Here is an 18,526-nt window from a genome sequence, read left to right as displayed (position 1 = left end):
TAAATATAGGTTTGGTGAATGAATATTCCAAGAACCACTAAAATTAGTTATATAATTTTGGCTAATTTTTGTCCAGGAGGCTAAGTGAACAAAAGCTGGTGCTCCATCTCACTCTTTGCCACAGTTCTTCTCTTCCCCTTGGTAGTTACAAAAGGAAACACTTACAAGTGTTTTTGCACTGACATTGGTTTTCCCAGGAAAGGTGACCAGCTTTTCCTGTACAATTCATAAAGGGTGCCCTGGCGCTCGTTCTGCGGAAGCCTTTCTTGCATTCACAGTTTATCAGGGTGCCGATTTTGTATGTGAGGGCTTTGTATGTGGCATTGGTGACAGTTAGTGGTTTGTGATAACAAAGATCTGCAAAGAAAAAGAAGCATGTTAGGAGTCCCGGAAGGTCCAAACACTCACATACTTAACCATGCAGTGATTTAATCACACATATTTCCATTTTATTTAAAGGATTTATCCACACCCCCCTTTTTCCTAGAAAGAAACTAAGGCTGTTGCCATTTGTTCTTTAGAAACTTTTAATGAGAGACAGTTCAAAATTTAATTTCAAACATTTCTCTTCAAACTACAATATATTTCAAAGTAAATGAATAGAAGTGAATGAGGTTTTATTCTGAATATGTCTCCTGCTGAGCAAGTAGAGAGAGGAAAAACAGGGATATGAGGAAGAGAGGAAAGCCATGTAAATTTAATTAATGGACAAACTTTGTGTGTGTGAGATATATGAACTTTTCAGGAAATGAACATTGTTTAACTTTCTGTAATTAATAATTTTGTACCATTAAAAAAATAGAAATGTAAAGTGCTTCACTAACTCTCTAGCTAGTAGGAAGTGGGTATTTCTTACCCACCTACCCAAATGTGAGTTTTCCAAATTCCTTTGCATACTGCAAAGATCTGACACTTTCTCAGCTTGAGAAATGGACACCAGTTTCCCACACTTGATGTAGTGGCCAAATACCCAACTATTAAGAGGAAAAAGCCATTGGTCTAATCAGAAAAATTACTTAATTACACCTTTCTGATGTAACCTTTCAGAATTTGCAACAAGTTGCCCTGCTTCAAGCATCTAGATTTTTAGAGAAAAAGCCACCTACTGGATAAAAGAACTGGATAGGAAGGATCACAGGAAACAGGAAAAGGTGAGAGAACAGGGGCCTTTATCAAAGCCAGCCTCTCCATCTACCAGAATGGGCCCTGAATCCAGGCTGGTTGCCGCGTTCATTGCTGGCAGAGAACCATCTGCCGATTGCCTATTAATCATTTGGGTTGTAGTGAAATTTCCCTTTGCCCTTATATTGTGCCCAGAGTCTTGTCACCCTACAGGCCACTCCCATCCAAGACTTCGGACACTCCTATTACCACCTGGGACAGAAGGTGAAGAGATCATGGACAGCTTGCCCCACATCTAAACAAGAACAGATAAAACAAAAGCAATTTCAATAGTTCAGAGGGCCAGCAATTGTAGAAGAACATGTATGATAAGCACTCAATAAATTCTGGTAATTATAATAACGTAATACTAAGGCAAGAAAGGCAGCAAGGTAGAAAGGGGAGAAAGATTGTTTTCTAGATTCTAGCTCTATCAGTTTACTAGCTATATAGCTTTATTATATTTACTTACCTAAGATGTGCTTTCCTTTTCTGTAAAATGGGTGCTATAATAATTATTTTGATTTTTTTAAAAGACTACATGACATAACATACTAACATAACTTGCAGAGCACCTGGCACAAAATAGGCATAGATAGATGCTACTTCTGCTTTTTTCCTCTGCCCAGAAAGAGAGGATAGCAATTCACATAGAGACTGGGATAAAGTTTATTTTATCCCTTAACTTCTGCAAAAGGGCATGTCTCTCTACAGCCCATATGATTAGTACCACTCTCTGGCACTTATCAGACACCAATACCAACCAACCTTTTAAGTATCGGAGTGCAAATCTGTTTCTAAAACAAGATATGTATAATAATCAGAAAAACCACTGCAGGAACATGGCAAGGACATTACCTTTAACTGCTGCTTTTCAACATTGTATTAGAAGTCCTGGCTAATGAAACAGAAAAGAAAAGGAAATAAAAAATATACAGGGGGCATGATGGTGGAGGAGTGAATGGAAGTCACACTGATTTCTTTTTTTTTTTTATTTTTTTCATTTTTAAATTCTTTTATTTTTTTTTATTTTTAATTAATTTATTTACTTTTTAAATACATTTGTCTCTGGGGGGGAAGGCAGACACACTGATTTCTTCCTAGAATCAATCTGGAGTTACAACTAAATTGTGGAGAAATCCCCTGGAACAAACAACTGAACAACAGCAAGAGAGGAGCCCTGTAACCTGAGAGAGAGGAATAAACTAGGGCACAACCTGACTGGTAAAGAGTTCAGTAGAGACTTGAGAAGACAGGCTGAGTTCCCATGGGTGGCAGCACCAGAGGGATATTTAAACAGCCAGTCGGATCCCCCTAAGAAGCGGGGGTCTACACCATAAGTGGGGATCTCCAGCCTACAGCACCAGAGCCCAAAAAGTACACAGATAACAACCAGCTGTGAAAAGCGACAGTGTTGCTCTCTGCCAGAGATGGACAGCTAGAGATGCAGAGAGTCATTTAAAGGGCCAATGCATAAATTATTATTTGCAACCACATAGCCTAGGCTCTGGCAAAGGTGGGGCAGAGAGGGCTACAGACACCTGAGGAGAGACTGGGGAAGGAGCCTTTGGGGAGAGAACTGAGGGAATAGCAGGAGAGAAACTGGTGCTGACTCTTCCCCCATAGGGGAGCAGCCATCTGATTCAGGAAGACCACTCCCCTGAGTGGTAGCAGTATGAGAGGACACAATAGCCCTGCCCCCAGGAGGAACTCTGCCTCACTTGGTGGTGCCTAAGCTGGATTGCTGAATGCAGACTGACTAGATTAACAACTGAAGGAGACAGCCACAGACAGTAGATTCCTGGAAGTCTCAAACAGTCTGCCTAAGGTCATATGTAGTCAACATCTGACACTGTCAGAGGCATATCCAGAAAGAAAAAGCAGTGATCTCCTACCATAGAGGTTCACACCACAAAGTCAGAAAGTCAAGTCAGATCAATTTAGGAAGAAGAGGCAAAAAAAAGAAGAGTCTCACAAATAATGGGAAGACAAAGACACAACCCAAATCAAAGGGGAAGGAGGAATTCTCAGAAAGAGAACTAAATGAAATAGAGGTAAGTAAACTATCAGATACTGAGTTCAAAAAGATGGGTCGAAAGAAGCTCAATGAGCTCAGTGAGCTCAGACAGAATTACCAAAAACTACTGTGAAACTATGAGAAACTTACTGCAAATTATATCAGCATGAAAAGGACATAGAAACTATCAATAAGAGACAAGAGGAAATGAAAAATACAATTTCTGAATTGAAGAACACAGCAGAAGTAATCAAAAGCAGTCTAGATGAAGCAAAGGATCGATTCAGTGAACTGGAGGACAAGGTAGAAAGGAGCTCCTAGAAAGAGTGAGAAAATGAAAAAAGACTCAAAAAGAATTAAGAGACATTTAGGGAAATGCAGGACAACCTGAAACATAATAATATCTGTATAATAGGGATACCATAAAGGGAAGAAGAGGAGGAAGGTATAGAGAACATGTTTGAAAGAGTAATGATGGAAAACATCCCTAATTGGAGGAGAGAAAAAGAAACACAAGTCCAGGAAGCACAGAGGGTCCCATTCAAGAGGAACCCAATGAGGCCCACTCCAAGACACATCATAGTTAAAATGACAAATATCTAAGACAAACAGAGAATCCTAAAGCAAACAAGGGAGAAAGAGGTAATAACATACAAGGGAACCCGGAAACGGCTAGCAGCTGACTCCTCAACAGAAACACTACAAGCCAGGAGAAAACAGCAAGAAGTATTCCAAGTAATGAAAAGCAAAGGCTTGTAACCAAGACTGCTCTACCCAAGAAAGCTCTCAATTAAAATGGAACACAAAATAAGGAGTTTCCCAGACAAAAGAAGGCTAAAACAATACACCTCCAGCAAACCAGCACTGCAAGATATCCTAAAGGGACTGCTCTAAGAAGATGAAGAAAAAGAGTGAGAAAGAGAGGAACTCATGTACAAAGAAAAAAAAATGAGTAAGTACCTATCAATAATAACTTTAAATGTAAATGGATTAAATGCTCCAATCAAATGACACAGGTGGCTGAATGTATTAGAAAACATGATCTGCACATATGCTGCCTACAAGAGACCTACCTCAGAACAAAGGACCTACACAGACTGAAAGTTAAAGGATGGAAAAAAATAGTCCAAGCAAACGGACAGGAAAAAATAGCAGGGGTAGAAATACTTACATTAAACAGAATAGATTTCAAAACAAAGGCCATAAAAAGAGACCCAGAAGGACACTACATAATACTCAAAGGAAGAATCCATCAAGAAGACAGAAACATTGTAAACCTATATGCACCCAACACAGGAACACCCAAGTATATAAGGAAATCTTGGAGGACTTCAAGAAAGATATAGACAGCAACACACTGATACTAGGGGATTTTAACACCCCACTGTCAACAATGGATAGATCTTCCAAACAAAACATCAACAAGGATATTTAGGAAATGAACAACGCATTAAGCCAAACAGAATTAACTGGTATGTATATAACCTTTCATCCCAAAGAAGCAAAATACACATTCTTTTCAAGTGCACATGGAACATTTTCAAAGAGATACCACATGATAAGACACAAAACAAGCCTCAACAAATTCAAGAAAACTGAAACCATAACAAACATTTTCTCAGACCACAAGGGCTTTAAACTAGAATCCAACCTCAAGAAAAAAACTCAAAAGCATTCAAACTCATGGAGACTGAATAGCCTGCTCTTAAACAATGAATGGGTCAATAATGAGTTTCTGGAAAACAAATGAAAATGAAAACACAGCAGTCCAGTGAAGGCAGTCCTGAGAGGGAAGTTCATAAAAATAGGGCCTACCTAAAAAAGATAGAAACATTTCGTAAAAATGGCCTAACTCTACAGCTTCAAGAACTGGAGAAGCAACAAGAAACTAAGCCCAGAGCGAGTAGAAGGAAGGCAATAATCAAGATCAGAGCAGAATTAAATGACATAGAGACTAAGAGAACAATTCAAAGGCTCAACAAATCCAGGAGCTGGCTCTTTGAAAAGATAAACTCAAGAAACGTTTAAGCAGATTCATCAAGAAAAAAAGGGAGAGGACCCAAATAAGTAATATCAGAAATAAAAGAGGAGAAATAACAACTGATACCACAGAAATACAAAAGATTGTAAGAAATTACTATGAACAATTTTATGCTAAGAAATTTGAAAACCTCGACTAAATGGACAAATTTCTAGAAAAATATAACCTTCCAGCACTGAGTGAAGAAGCAGCAGAAAGCCTGAACAGACTGATAATAGCTGGGGAAATTGAAGCAGTAATCAAAAAAACTCCTGGCACATAGAAGCCCTGGACCGGAGGGTTTCGCAGGAGAATTTTACAAAACATTTAAGGAAGAGCTAACCCCTGTCCTTCTCAGACTATTCCAAAAAATCCAAGAAGAGGGAAGAGGCCCAAACTCTTTTTGTGAGGCCAGCATCATCCTCATCCCAAAACTGGATGTAGACACAACAAAGAAAGAAAACTACAGGTCAATATTACTGATGAACATAGATGCTAAAATCCTCAACAAAATATTGGCAAACTGCATCCAGCAATACATTAAAAAGATCATCCACCATTATTAAGTGGGATTCATTCCAGGGATGCAAGGATGGTTCAATATTTGCAAATCAATAAATGTAATATACCACATAAACAAAAGGAAAGACAAAAAGCACATGATCGTATCAATAGATGCAGAAAAAGCATTTGATAAGGTACTGCATCCATTTTTGATAAAATCACTCAGTAAAGTGGGAATAAAGGGAGCATACCTCAACATAATAAAGGCCATATATGAAAAACCTACAGCCAACATTGTACTCAATAGGCAAAAACTAAAAGCTTTCCCACTGAGATTGGGAACAAGACAAGGGTGTCTGCTTTCACCACTTCTAGTCAACATAGTATTGGAAATCCTAGCCATAGTGATCAGACAAGAAAAACAAATAAAAGGCATCCAATTGGAAGGGAGGAAGTAAAACTGTCATTGTTTGCCGATGACATGATAGTGTACATAGAAAACCCCATAGACTCCATCAAAAATCTTCTAGACCTAATAGGTGAATTTGGCAAAACAGCCAGATACAAAGTCAATATTCAGAAACTGAAGGCATTTTTTTGTACACCAACAATGAAATATCAGAATCAGAAGTCAGGAAAAAACCTAATAACCTATAGCAACAAGAAAAATGAAGTACGTATGATTAAACTTAACCAAGGAGGTAAAAGACCTGTACTCAAAAAACTACCCAACACTGAAGAAAGAAATTAAGGAAGAAATAAATAAATAGAAGCATATACCGTGTTCATGGATTGGAAGAATTAACATCATTAGAATGTCCATATTACCCAAAGCAATTTATAGATTCAATGCAATCCCTATTAAAATACCAAATACATATTTCACAGATATAGAACAAACATTTCAAAAATAAAATAAAGTAAAAGGTATACAGATTGGAAGGAAGAAATAAAATTATCTGTGTTTGCAGATGTCACCATTGACTATGTAGAAAATCTGAAAGAAAAGACAAAAATATAAACCCTCTTCATACCAATAAGCATTATATCACTAGGGTTACAGGATACAAAGCTTATATATGGAAGTCAATTGCTTGGCTACATAACAGCAATGATCAAGTGAAAATTGAAATTAAAAACACAATAGCATTTAATTAGCAACCAAAAAATAAAGTACTTGGATATTAATCTAACAAAGTATGTATGGAATCTATATGAGGAAAACTATAAAACTGATGAAAGAACTCAAATAAAAACTAAATAAATGGAGAGATATTCCATGTTCATGGATAGGAATATTTGATATTGTCATTATGTCAGTTGTTTCCAACTTGACCTATAGTCAATGCAATCCCAATCAAAATTCCAGCAAGTTGTTTTATGGATGTCAACAAACTGATTCCAAAGTTTATATGGAGAAGGAAAAGGGTCAGAGTAGCCAACACAATACTGAAGAACAAAGTTCTTCAATGTAGGATTGACACTACATAGCTTCAAGACTTCCTGTAAAGCTACAGTAATTAACTCAGTGTAGTATTGGTGAAGAATAGACAAAAAGACCTGTGTAACAGAATAGAGACTCCATAAATCAACCTACACGAATATAGTCAACTGATCTTTGACAAAAGAACAAAGGCAATACAATGGAAAAAAGAGAGTCTTTTCAACAAATGGTGCTGGAACAACTGGACATTCCCATGCAAAAAATGAATCTAGACAGAGAGCCTATGTCTTTCACAAAAATTAACTCAGAATGGATCACATACCTAAATAAAAAACACAAAACTATAAAACTCCTAGAAGATAACATAAGAGAAAGTCTAGATAACCTTGGGTCTGATAATTTTTTAGATGCAACACCAATGGCATGATCCATGAAAGAAAGAATTGAGAAACTAGATTCCATTAAAATAAAGTATGTTGGCTCTCAAAAGAATGAAAAGAGAAGCCACAGACTGGGAGGAAGTATTTGTAAAAGATACATTTTATAAATATATATAATAGAGGGAATAAAAAAAATTATATTTTACATAATATAAAATAAAAGGCTATTATATAAAATATGTAAAGAATGCTCAAAACTAAACAATATAAAAATTAACAACCTGATTTTTAAAATGGGCCAATGACATTAATAGCACCTTATCACAGAAAATATACAGATGGCAAATAAGCATATGAAAAGATGCTCCAAATCATATGTCATCAGGAAAATGCAAATTAAAACAATAATGTGATACCACTACACACTTTAGAATGGCCAAAATCCAGAACACCAAATGCTGGTGAGGATGTGGAACAACAAGAACCCTCATATATTGCTGGTGGGGATGCAAAATGGTATAGCCACTTTGGAAGACAGTTTGGCAGTTTCTTACAAAATTAAACTTATTCTTACTATACAATCCAATAATCATGTTTGGGATTTACCCAAAGCATCTTAAAACTTGAGTCTATGCAAAAACTTGCACATGGATGTTTATAGCAGTTTTATTCATAATTTCCAAAATTTGGAAGCAACCCTTTAGATGTCCTTCAGCAGATGAATGGACAAATAAACTGTGGCACATCAGACAATGGAATATACTTCAGCACTAAAAATAAATAAGCTGTCAAGCTATTAAAAAACATGAAGGAAGCTTAAATGCATATTACTAAATGAAAGAAGCAAATCTCAGAAGGCCTCATATTGTATAATTCCCACTATATGATATTCTGGAAAAGGTAAATTTGTGGAGACAGTACAAAGATCAGTGATTGACAATCATTAGGGAGGGGGGAAGGAGGTATAGAAGGAACACAGAGAATTTTTAGGGCAGTGAAAATATTCAATAAGGTATGATAATGGTGACTACATGTCATTATACATTTGTTCAAATTCATACAATCTATAAGACCAAGAGTGAATCCTAATGTCAGCTATGGACTCTGGGCGATAATGATGTGCCAGTGTAGGTTTATCAGTGTAACAAGTTAGAAACAGATAGCAAGAAGATAAACTTAAAGCTGCCCACATCGGTAATTATGTGAAACATAAATTAAAAGACACTTTCAGACTGGATAAAACAGCAAGACCTAATTATATGCTATCTGCAAGAGAACACACTTTAAATATAAGGACAATGATAGGTTAAAAATATGATATATTATGCAAAGGTACACATTCAGAAAGCTGGTGTGGATAGATATAAAAACATGTATATTTATATATACATAAATGTCAGAAAGTAGATTTTAAAATAAGAAATATTGACAGATGACTTGTTTACATAAAATTAATAAGAAATCTATAAACTAACTACTAGAACTTAACAAATTTAGCAATCTCAATATACAAAAATCACTTGCGGTTAGTTCTAAATACTGGAAGAAACCAATTATAAAATAAAAAATTAAAACATTTCCATTTACAATAATATCAAAAAGACAAAATGCTCATGAATAAATTTACCAAAAATTTTCAGGACCTCTAAATAGAAAACTCTGAAATATTGCTAGCATAAGTTAAAGAACCATATAAATGGAGAAAGGTACAATGCTCATGGGTTGGAAGATTTATTTTTAGAAAAATATGTCAATACATCTTAAATTGATCAATAAATTCAATGTAATTATAATTTTAAAAATCCAGCACACTTCTGGGTAGAAATTTGGCAATCTGATTCTAAAACTTCTTTGGAAACACAAAAGACCTAGAATTTCTCAGACAATTTTAAACAGATGTACAAATTTGGAGGATTCACATAATCTTATCTCAAAGCTTTCGGTAAAGGTACAATAACCAAGGCAGTACACATTAGTAAAGGATTGACAAATAGAATAACAGAACAGAATAGAAAATCCAGAAATAGACTAACATACATAGATTCAGCTGATTGTTTTACAAATATATCATGGAAATTCAGTGAAGAAAGGAAAATCTTCTTAACAAATGCTTCTAGAACAAATGGATAGATGTATAGTGAAAAAAGAACCTCACTCCATACACAAAAATTCATTTTATTATATATCTAAATGTTTATATATTAGATCTGTATATTGTAGATATAAACATAAAAGTTAAAACTATTATGCTTCTAAAAGCAAATAAAGGTAAATAGCTTTGCAAGCTAGGTAAGGCAGAGAGTTTCTAAAGGGGACATGAAAAACACTAACCATAAAGGAGAAGTAAATTAAAAACTACTCATAGTAAGACATTAAGAAAATGGGAATAATAAAGGGTAGAGATAGACTTGAAGAAAATGTTTGTAACACATATATGTGATAAAAAGTTTTGTGTCCACATCATATAAAGAACTACAAATAAATACTAAAAGGCAAACAACCCAATGCATAAATGGGCAAAGACTTGATGGATCACTTCTCTAAAGAAGACGAATGTCATCAGTAAGTACTTGGAAGAGTGCTCAACATCAGTAGTGCATTAAAAAAAAGCAAATTGGAAACCACCATGAAATAGTCCATTAGAAGGGGTAAAGTGAATAAAAGAACGATACTACGAAATGCTGGAGAGGAAGTAAAGCTACAGGAACTCTCTTACATTACTGATAGGAGCGTAACATAATACCATTACTTTGGAAAATTGAAAGTTTTTAAAGTGAAGTTAAATATATATTTCTACTCTAAATCTAGCAACTCCATTCCTAGGTATTTGTCTAGGAGGAATGAAAGGAAATGTCTAAAAAAGGCATACAAAATGTTTATAGTAGCTTTAAATAATCTCACAAACATTATATTGAACAAAATAAGATAGACACAAAATAATACACACTGATCCCATTTATTTGAAGTTCAAGAAAAGACAAACCTAGGGTACAGAAAGAAAGCCGGTTGCTTGTGGCGGGTTGACTGGAAGAGGGGTGACAGAGATGTTGATTATATGGATGTACATATTTGCCAAAACTCAGCAGATTGTACACTTAAGGTATGTGCATTTCACTTTCAGTAATTTTACTTCAAAAAACCATTAAGAAGTATACTTAGCAACTTTTGTAATTATTAATTACCACAAATAATCAAGGGTTAACCTCAGATGCACTTGGAACCTCATAACTCAACCACAAACCAAGACAATTTCTAAACACACAAATTTGAAAAAAGGCATACAGATGTCCTTAAAAACTCTTCAATTACATAACAGCATGCTTTTCTAAGTAAGGCCATGGAAATTTCCAGAGTCATTATAAATTAGTCCAAGCATGTGAGGAGTTCATGTGGGGATAAGGGGAAGTTCCAAAACTTCTTACTGCCATAGATTTTCCTTTCATCAAAGCATCTTTTCTAGGATTCAGAAACACTGAAACTTCTCTGGTCTATAGCTGTGAACCAGTAATGAGATAGATTATAATTCTTTTCCCTAAAATGTCTTACCAAGGGTGTTCCAAATACGATCTGAAGAAAGTGGGAGGTAGGAGAGTGTGTGGGTAAGGTAGCCCTGGAGGTTTGTTTCTTTTTACTCTAATAGGAATAAATCTGAACTATGCTTTTGACCCTTCTCAGTAGGGTGTCATAAAAGAAACAGCAGTACATCTAAAATAAATAAAAAAAAAAAGAATTGAAAGTACTTTGTCTCTCTTGAAGTCTTGCAGAAGAATAACAAAGAATTCCATTTACATAACTCAATGAAATGTCTCTAAATATTCTTTCCCTATATCATCCCTTAAAAATGTCTTCCCACACAGGATAGCAGCTTTGCTTATTCTTTGCGTTTACTCACTAAAAACTCTGAAAATTCTTTCTCGAAATTCAGCTGACAGAGAGGGGCTTTTCTCTGTCTTTCCTCTTGTACCTATTCTTCTCATTTCCACCAGTGGCTCTGACTCTTGAGGAGAAATCCGTCTGTGCTCTCAGCTCTGCCCATTGCCCTGGCTTGCACCACAGTAGGTCTAGAAGCTCAGGGGCTAAACAGAATTTTCTGTAGAAGGTGGGAAGGGAAATATATTTCTCTCTGTAATTTTTAAGTATCAGTACAATTCTGGCTTTAGATGTCATTTTCTCTCCTGAGAATATTTAAGTGCCTGCTGCCAATGGCTGTCTACCTGTTGGTCTGTGAGGGGTGCCAAGAGGATCCCCAGCCCCAAATCCCTGCCCCTGCCATCCAGCTGCTCATGAGATGCTCCAATCACGGTCCATCATTTAGTTATTCTTTCTTTTAGGGCTTTCCTTCCTTTAGCATCCTCGTTCCAGTGCTAGGAAATTTTAGATCACATATCATTGACTCTTTGTTATGGGCTGAATCATGTCCCCCTAAATTCATATATTGAAGCTCTAACCCCCAGAAGTTCAGAATTGACTGTATTTAGAGAACCAACCTTTAAAGAGGTAATTAAGATTAAATTAGGTCACATGGGTGGGCCCTGATCCAATCTGACCTGTGTCCTTACAAGAAGAGTTAATTTGGACATGCAGACAATGCTGGGATGTGCGGAGAAAAGACCCTGTGAAGAGGTGGCAAGACGGTAGTGTCTGCAGGCCAACGAGAGGCCTCAGAGGAAACCAGCCCTGCTGGCGCCTTGATCTAAGACTCCCAGCCTCCAGAGTTTTAAGAAAATAAATTTCTGTTGTTTAAGCTGCTAAGTATGTGGTACTTTATTATGGTAGCCTGAGCGGACTAATGCCACTCGTTAACGTAAATTAGTTTATACACTCCTCTGCTCTTTGCTAAATAGTTGAGGTTTGGAGTAGAAATGGGAAACAGGTTCTTCCCAAGAAGGGAAAGGCCTGGATTTCCAAAGAATTATAAGGTAGCTAAGTGCATAAGAAGGGTGATGAATTGGAAGAGAGAGAGAAAGAGAAAGGAAGGTTGATATATCACTAATATGTGACATTTGTATAGGATTTTTCAGTTCCAAAGGGCTTTCACAGTAGCATTTCATCCTGACAAGAGTGTTTGAGGGAAGCTTTGTCTCCATTTCATGGATGAGGAACCAGAATCTCACAGGAGATGTGGGGCTCACTCAAGGTCATCCCCAGAACCTGAACTCAGACCCAGTACCACTGAGTCCCACAGATGACAAGTGTCTTGGCTTCCCAGGTTTGCTGTGGCTGCCTTGTGCCTCCCACTGGTGCTTCCACTGTGCGGTATCCCCGGCCTATGTGATCTTGACTTTTCCAAGAAGAAAAGACCAAACCACCAGTTAACCCAATGGTTTTATATTGCAACCTCCTTCCACAACTGGGACCACCTTTGGGGCCAGAACTGTGCCCTAGTCTCCTTGGCAGCCCCTTGCAACACCAGATATAGAGCCTTACACAGATGAGCACAATATTTGTTGATTGAATCAACATGGCCCTACTTTATTTCTTGCAAAAGAGAGGTCTAGATTAATACAAAGCCAGTCCCAAATTTTAAAAACAACATCATGATGCCACTTATTCATGTGGCAGTGTGTTTGGAAAACTCAGAGGTTATTGTCCAATTAAGTGACATAAAGACATATCAAAAGCCATGGACGCATTTATAATCATTGACCCCAGAATCCCACTACAAGGAACATGCCCTCAGCAACCAATGCAACAGGAAAGAGAGCAAAGATGTTCATTGATTTCTGTTGTTGTTAAACACAAACCCAAATACTATTGATTTTCCAATAAACAAAAATGGTTAAATAAGAGAAATCAGTGTGTTATGACATTATGCAAATATTAAAAATCTGTATGATGTTGCCTGGGAAATATCTATGATATAAGGTTAGATAGAGTCAGAAGATATATCTGGTATGTGGACCAAGATGCTGCTATATTATTTTTAAAATAAAATTCGAAACAAAAAGTGATGCAAAATTTAGTTCTCTGTATGAGGGCAAAGAAGCTCTTTAACTCAAATGTACTTAATCTAATCATTCCATCCTCAGTTCTAGGGCCTGAGGACAGATGCTACAAAAAGAATACTAGAGAGAAGAAAGAATTGAGGAGCAGGGGGAGGCAGAGGGGAAAATGATGGTTAAAGATTTTCAACCATCTTGTCTTTACTTCATATTTGCTTTAATGTTTGTCTCAAGCTAAGCTTACTTCTCTAGCTTCCTAAATCAACACCTTCCTTGAGTTAATTTTCTGATTTTATCTCTCTCTCCAACTGAACACAAGATTCTCTCTTCAGTTAATATTGTAAAACAAGATCTATAGGTATCAATAAATACCTGATTAAAAAATTTAAAAAGTGTCTGCTGCTTTTACTTGTAGAGTAGAACTTTAGATTTCCTACCTGGTGTTGGGAGATGGGGATAAGTAAGTGCTCAGAACTTGGAAAATGGGGCTCCCAGTAAGGAAGTCTTACCAAAGGTGCAGAGGTATATTGATGTGGCCTTACCTTTTAGCTCTTACACCTTTTATGTGGGCAGTGGGAAAAGGAGACAGCCAACACTTACTATTAATCCTGAAAATCCTGAGAGCTTCGGCATCCACTAAAAGAGTGTTAAACTGAGGTCTTCTGATGTTGAAAATGTTTTGCATCTTATTTCATAATTTTTCTATGAATGTAAATTTGAAAGACACAGGCAGGATCCCAGAGTTCCACTCTCTTCTCACACCCCACCTCCATCACTGCCTCTGAAATACTATCATGGCTGCATCTTACTTTGGGATATTTATGGATTTGTTGCTTCCTACTCAACTGAAGTGTAACTCTGTGGGTGCTTTGGCTTCTTCAGCTCACACTAGTGATAATAACCTTCCTCTGGCTTGTATCACCAAAGATACAAGGGAGAAAGGTGGGTGAGTGTGATACAAAGATACAAAATGCTAGCATAACTTGACCTTGATTGACCATGCCTGGGAGAAAGGTGGGTGAGTGTGAGGGACCCTTGGACACTCTTCTCTTTTCACTGTTGATTTGTTGTTGTTGTTGTTGTTGTTGTTGTTGTTTTCCCTCCATTGGATTGCTGGAGACTCAACTTCTTTATCTCACTCACCATGCCCACACTAGGTTGGGAAAGATTAGGAATTTGTAGGATACACAGCAACAGATTTAAGGGTTCAAACCAGCTTCCTGTCTCCCAGGTATCTGCTTCTTCCTTTTGAGTGATAGACTATATCAACCACTTATCACTATTGTCAGAGGAACAAACGTGCAGCCTCTACTGCTTGGGCTTCAAATAAATTATGAGAACATGGTAAAATGAGACACTCTCTTTTCTTCCTGTAAGTGGCCCCATCCCACAGTACGAAGGACAGGGGCTAGAGCTCCAGGAGTTCTTAACCAGATTTGGAATCCTCACACCCCTTTATTTTGTTTTACCAACTCCCCCTGTATAAAGCTACAATTTTTTTACCCTTTTGTTTTTTTAAAGGGAATAGAACTAAAATGAGTTTTATGCTGAGATACTTTTGTGTCTCTTGAGTTAACTAGGAATATCAACATTTAGAGGTCATTTTATCTGGGAGAGTGATGTCTAAGTTCTCCCCAGACAGTAGAACTTATGTTTAAGTTGTTCGCAGCCATGTTTCTCAAACTTTCATGTGCACACAAGCCTGTGGGGCGGTCTTGTTGAAATGCTCATTTGGATTTCCTAGGCAAGTGTGGAGACTAATGATACCTAACAAGCTCCCAAATACTGCTGGTGCTGCAACCACACACTTAAGAGTAGCAATGGCTGGGGCAGTCTCCCTCTCTAGCTGCCCTCTTCCTAAGGACCACCTCCCACAGAAGACAACAAGCAGGGGCCATCAGGTGTTATGCAACCCACTGACAGCATTTTGTTCCCAGGCACTTCACTCGGTACCTAAGACAGTGCAGTGAAAATTTCCTTGACTGGCCCTGGCTGGCATGGCTCAGTGCCAGCCTGTGAACGGGGAGGGTCGCTGGTTCGATACCCAGTCGGGTCACATGCCTGGGTTGCAGACTGGGTCCTCACTTGGGGGCGTGGCGACACATTGATGTTTCCTTCTCTTTCTCGCTCCCTTCACCTCTCTCTAAAAATAAATAAATAAAATCTTTAAAAAATTTTCCTTCCTTGACTGGAGGAACAATAGATGGGTGAAAAACAGTTGTGGGCTAGGTAGTTTTTGTTTTGTTTTGTTTTTTGTTTTTTGGTCTGATGTTGTTTAAACTGAGAAAGAATTCATCTGGCTTTTGTAGCCCATGTGAGCAACATGAAAGATGAGGGAAAGGAAGGGACTTCAAAAAGATGTGGACAGAGTCTAAGATTCTTTGCTCTGTGGATGAATCAAGGTCAAGTTATGCTAGCACTGTTTCCAAAACTTAATAAATGACTTTATCTTTGTGCCTCTACACTTCCCCATCTAGGGTGTCCAACCTTTTGGTGTCTCTGGACCACACTGGAAGAAGAAGAGCTGTCTTGGGCCACTCATTAAATACACAAAGACTAACGAAAACTGATGAGCAAAATAAGAAAAAGGTTTTAAGTGAATTTATGATTTTGTGTTGGGCTGCATTCATAACCATCCTGGACCACATGTGGCCTGTGGGCCATGAGTTGAACACCCCTGATAGAGGATGAACATTAGAATAACTCACTAAGCACAGAAACTTCTCGATGATGATTTACTAAACTTTACACAGGGACATACAAGTACACCAAGGGCTTGGGGCGCTTGATGAAGAAATGACCTGGTTCTTGACCTGAAGCCATTCATCTATGTCAGATCTAAGAAGAACCACAATGATATGTCTAATGTCAAACATAGTATACAACTTCCTTACGAAACCCAACCAGCAAAAACCACGTGTTTCTGTTGCAAAATACCACAGAACTTGTTGAATATAACTCTTAATTGGATCCTAAGATCTGAGAGCTTTGAGAAACCCTAAAGATCATTTAGGTCAACCTCCCCATTTTGAGGATGAGGAAACTGAGGTTTTGTGTCATTCCCAGCTCAGTGCTTTCTCATCATGTAGAATCATAATATTCAGGAACAAGTGTGCTTTTCAACCAGTGGTGAAATGTTCTTTCTAGCTGAGAAGTAGAGCTATGTCTAAACTATCTGGGTCACTGGAAAGTATTTGTGAAATGTGGTTTAATTCAGATCATTATCTTTGAAGTCATAGAGCCATTTATGTAAGAGTAACTATGCTATGTGAGCCTGCCTGTGTGCTGCTCCTTTGTCTAGATTGCCTTTAATGTTCACTACACCCCTCAATGGCAAGTACTGTCATCCTGACTTTACATAGCAGGAGATTGAAGTTCAGAGAGAGGTGGCAGGACAAGAATCACAAGAAAGCCTACTATTGCCTCCCTGTTTTCTGCCTTTAAATTTTTTTTGCTTTTACTTTAAGGAAATTCTTTCAAATAGCAAACTTAAATGTGTCAGAAGGAAGAAAGGATGAAGAGGACAGAAGTGTGGAGAAAAGGTGTTCATGGACCTTAGGAAACTATGAAAGCTCAGATGGTGATGCCATTGGCTTTGTGCAGGAGTGAGATTCAAAATGTTGAACAAGCAGTCTAGCAGGATCAGGGACAAATGTGAAGGAATGTCAATGAAGGATGACATTGAGGGTCCAGGAGCCCCTTTGGTGCAAGCATTAAACCCTTAATTGCTGATGTGTAGATAGGGCCAAGATAATGAGTATGGAGGGGCCATTTGAGAGGCTCAAAGCAGCATATATTTATCAACAAGCTTGGAAGTATTTATATTTTTTAACAACCAATATGACTAAGGCAGCGATTCTCAAACCATTTGGTATCAGGACCCTTTTACACTCTTAAATGTGATTAAGAACCCCCCAAATCTTTTGCTCTTGTGGGTTATATCAACCATTGTTTACCATATTTGAAATTAAAACTGAGAACATTTAAAAGCATGTACTTACCAGGTAATTCATTTTACAATAACAGTAATGAGCCATTACACTAACATAAATAATTTTTATGAAAGTGACTAAATTTTCCAAATTTTAGTGAGAAGAGTGGCATTGTTTTACATTTTTGCAAAATTTTAAATTTTCTCGCTTAATAGAAGGGGGATTCTCACATTCGTTTCTGCATTTGAGCTACTTTAATATGTTGTTTTGGTTGAAGTATATGAAGAAAATTCAGCCTTTTAAAAAAAGGAAAAGTATTTTAATTGCCTTTTCAGATAATTGTGGGTATTATTCTTTGATATTAACTCAACAGGTTTCTTCATTGTAACTTGCAGATCAATGATTTGTTAGACTAAAATCTATGGATCTATCTTGCACTTTGAATGAATCTTGTGCTTATACCTGATTTGTATAGTCATTTGGGGAAAAAATGGTTCACTGAGTTATACAGAGCTCCCAAATATTGACACATTCATTATATAACACCAAAAATCAGATTTGTTAATGTTACTTCTGATCTCATCAGAAAAATCTTTTAAGTATTGAAAAATAATCCAGCTCACAGTAGCAATACAAGTTTTTCAAAATTTTAATTATGCTCAAATTTGATCATTTTATCAAAATTTATCAATTTTTATCAATTATTATCAAACCTTATTATTTATCATAATAAATAGTATGACTTTTTTCCTTGAAGTCACAGCTTCACTGTTCCATTTCAAGAAATGCCTGCAAACCATATTCTTTGAGAACTTCTCTAGTAGGGTATACAAAGTGAATATTAGTTTTGCTCTTCAGCTTCTAGAATGTTATAACCTTCTGCATTTGCTGGAAATGTCATACAACTAGAAATAATTCCAAGATTCACATATAACAAGTTGTTTAAAAAATCTGTCATGTTCTGAGGAATCAAGAGGAGGGAGTAGAAGTCACACTGACCTCCTCCCAGGACCAACCTGGAATTAGACTAAGTTGTGGAGAAATCACCTGGAACAAACAACTCAACAACAGCGAGAGAGGAGCCTTGTAACCTTGGAGACAGAAGAATCGGCTTTAGCGCAATCTA

General features: G+C 37.1%; 1 protein-coding gene across 1 annotated transcript in view; it reads right to left on the bottom strand.

Annotated features, from left to right (window-relative positions):
* IL2RA (interleukin 2 receptor subunit alpha) overlaps positions 1-18,526 on the bottom strand; it is a 53,522-nt gene that overhangs the window by 11,819 nt on the left and 23,177 nt on the right. Inside the window, exon 2 of the mRNA XM_054590743.1 lies at positions 166-357. Coding sequence (XP_054446718.1) covers positions 166-357 — 192 coding nt within the window. The remainder of the gene's footprint in view (positions 1-165; positions 358-18,526) is intronic.

Source organism: Pteronotus mesoamericanus, unplaced genomic scaffold (genome assembly GCF_021234165.1).
Source record: "Pteronotus mesoamericanus isolate MK-2021 breed Mesoamerican mustached bat unplaced genomic scaffold, CSHL_Meso_final contig_130, whole genome shotgun sequence".
Classification (NCBI taxonomy): Eukaryota; Metazoa; Chordata; class Mammalia; order Chiroptera; family Mormoopidae; genus Pteronotus; species Pteronotus mesoamericanus.
This window is presented reverse-complemented; position numbering and strand designations above follow the sequence as displayed.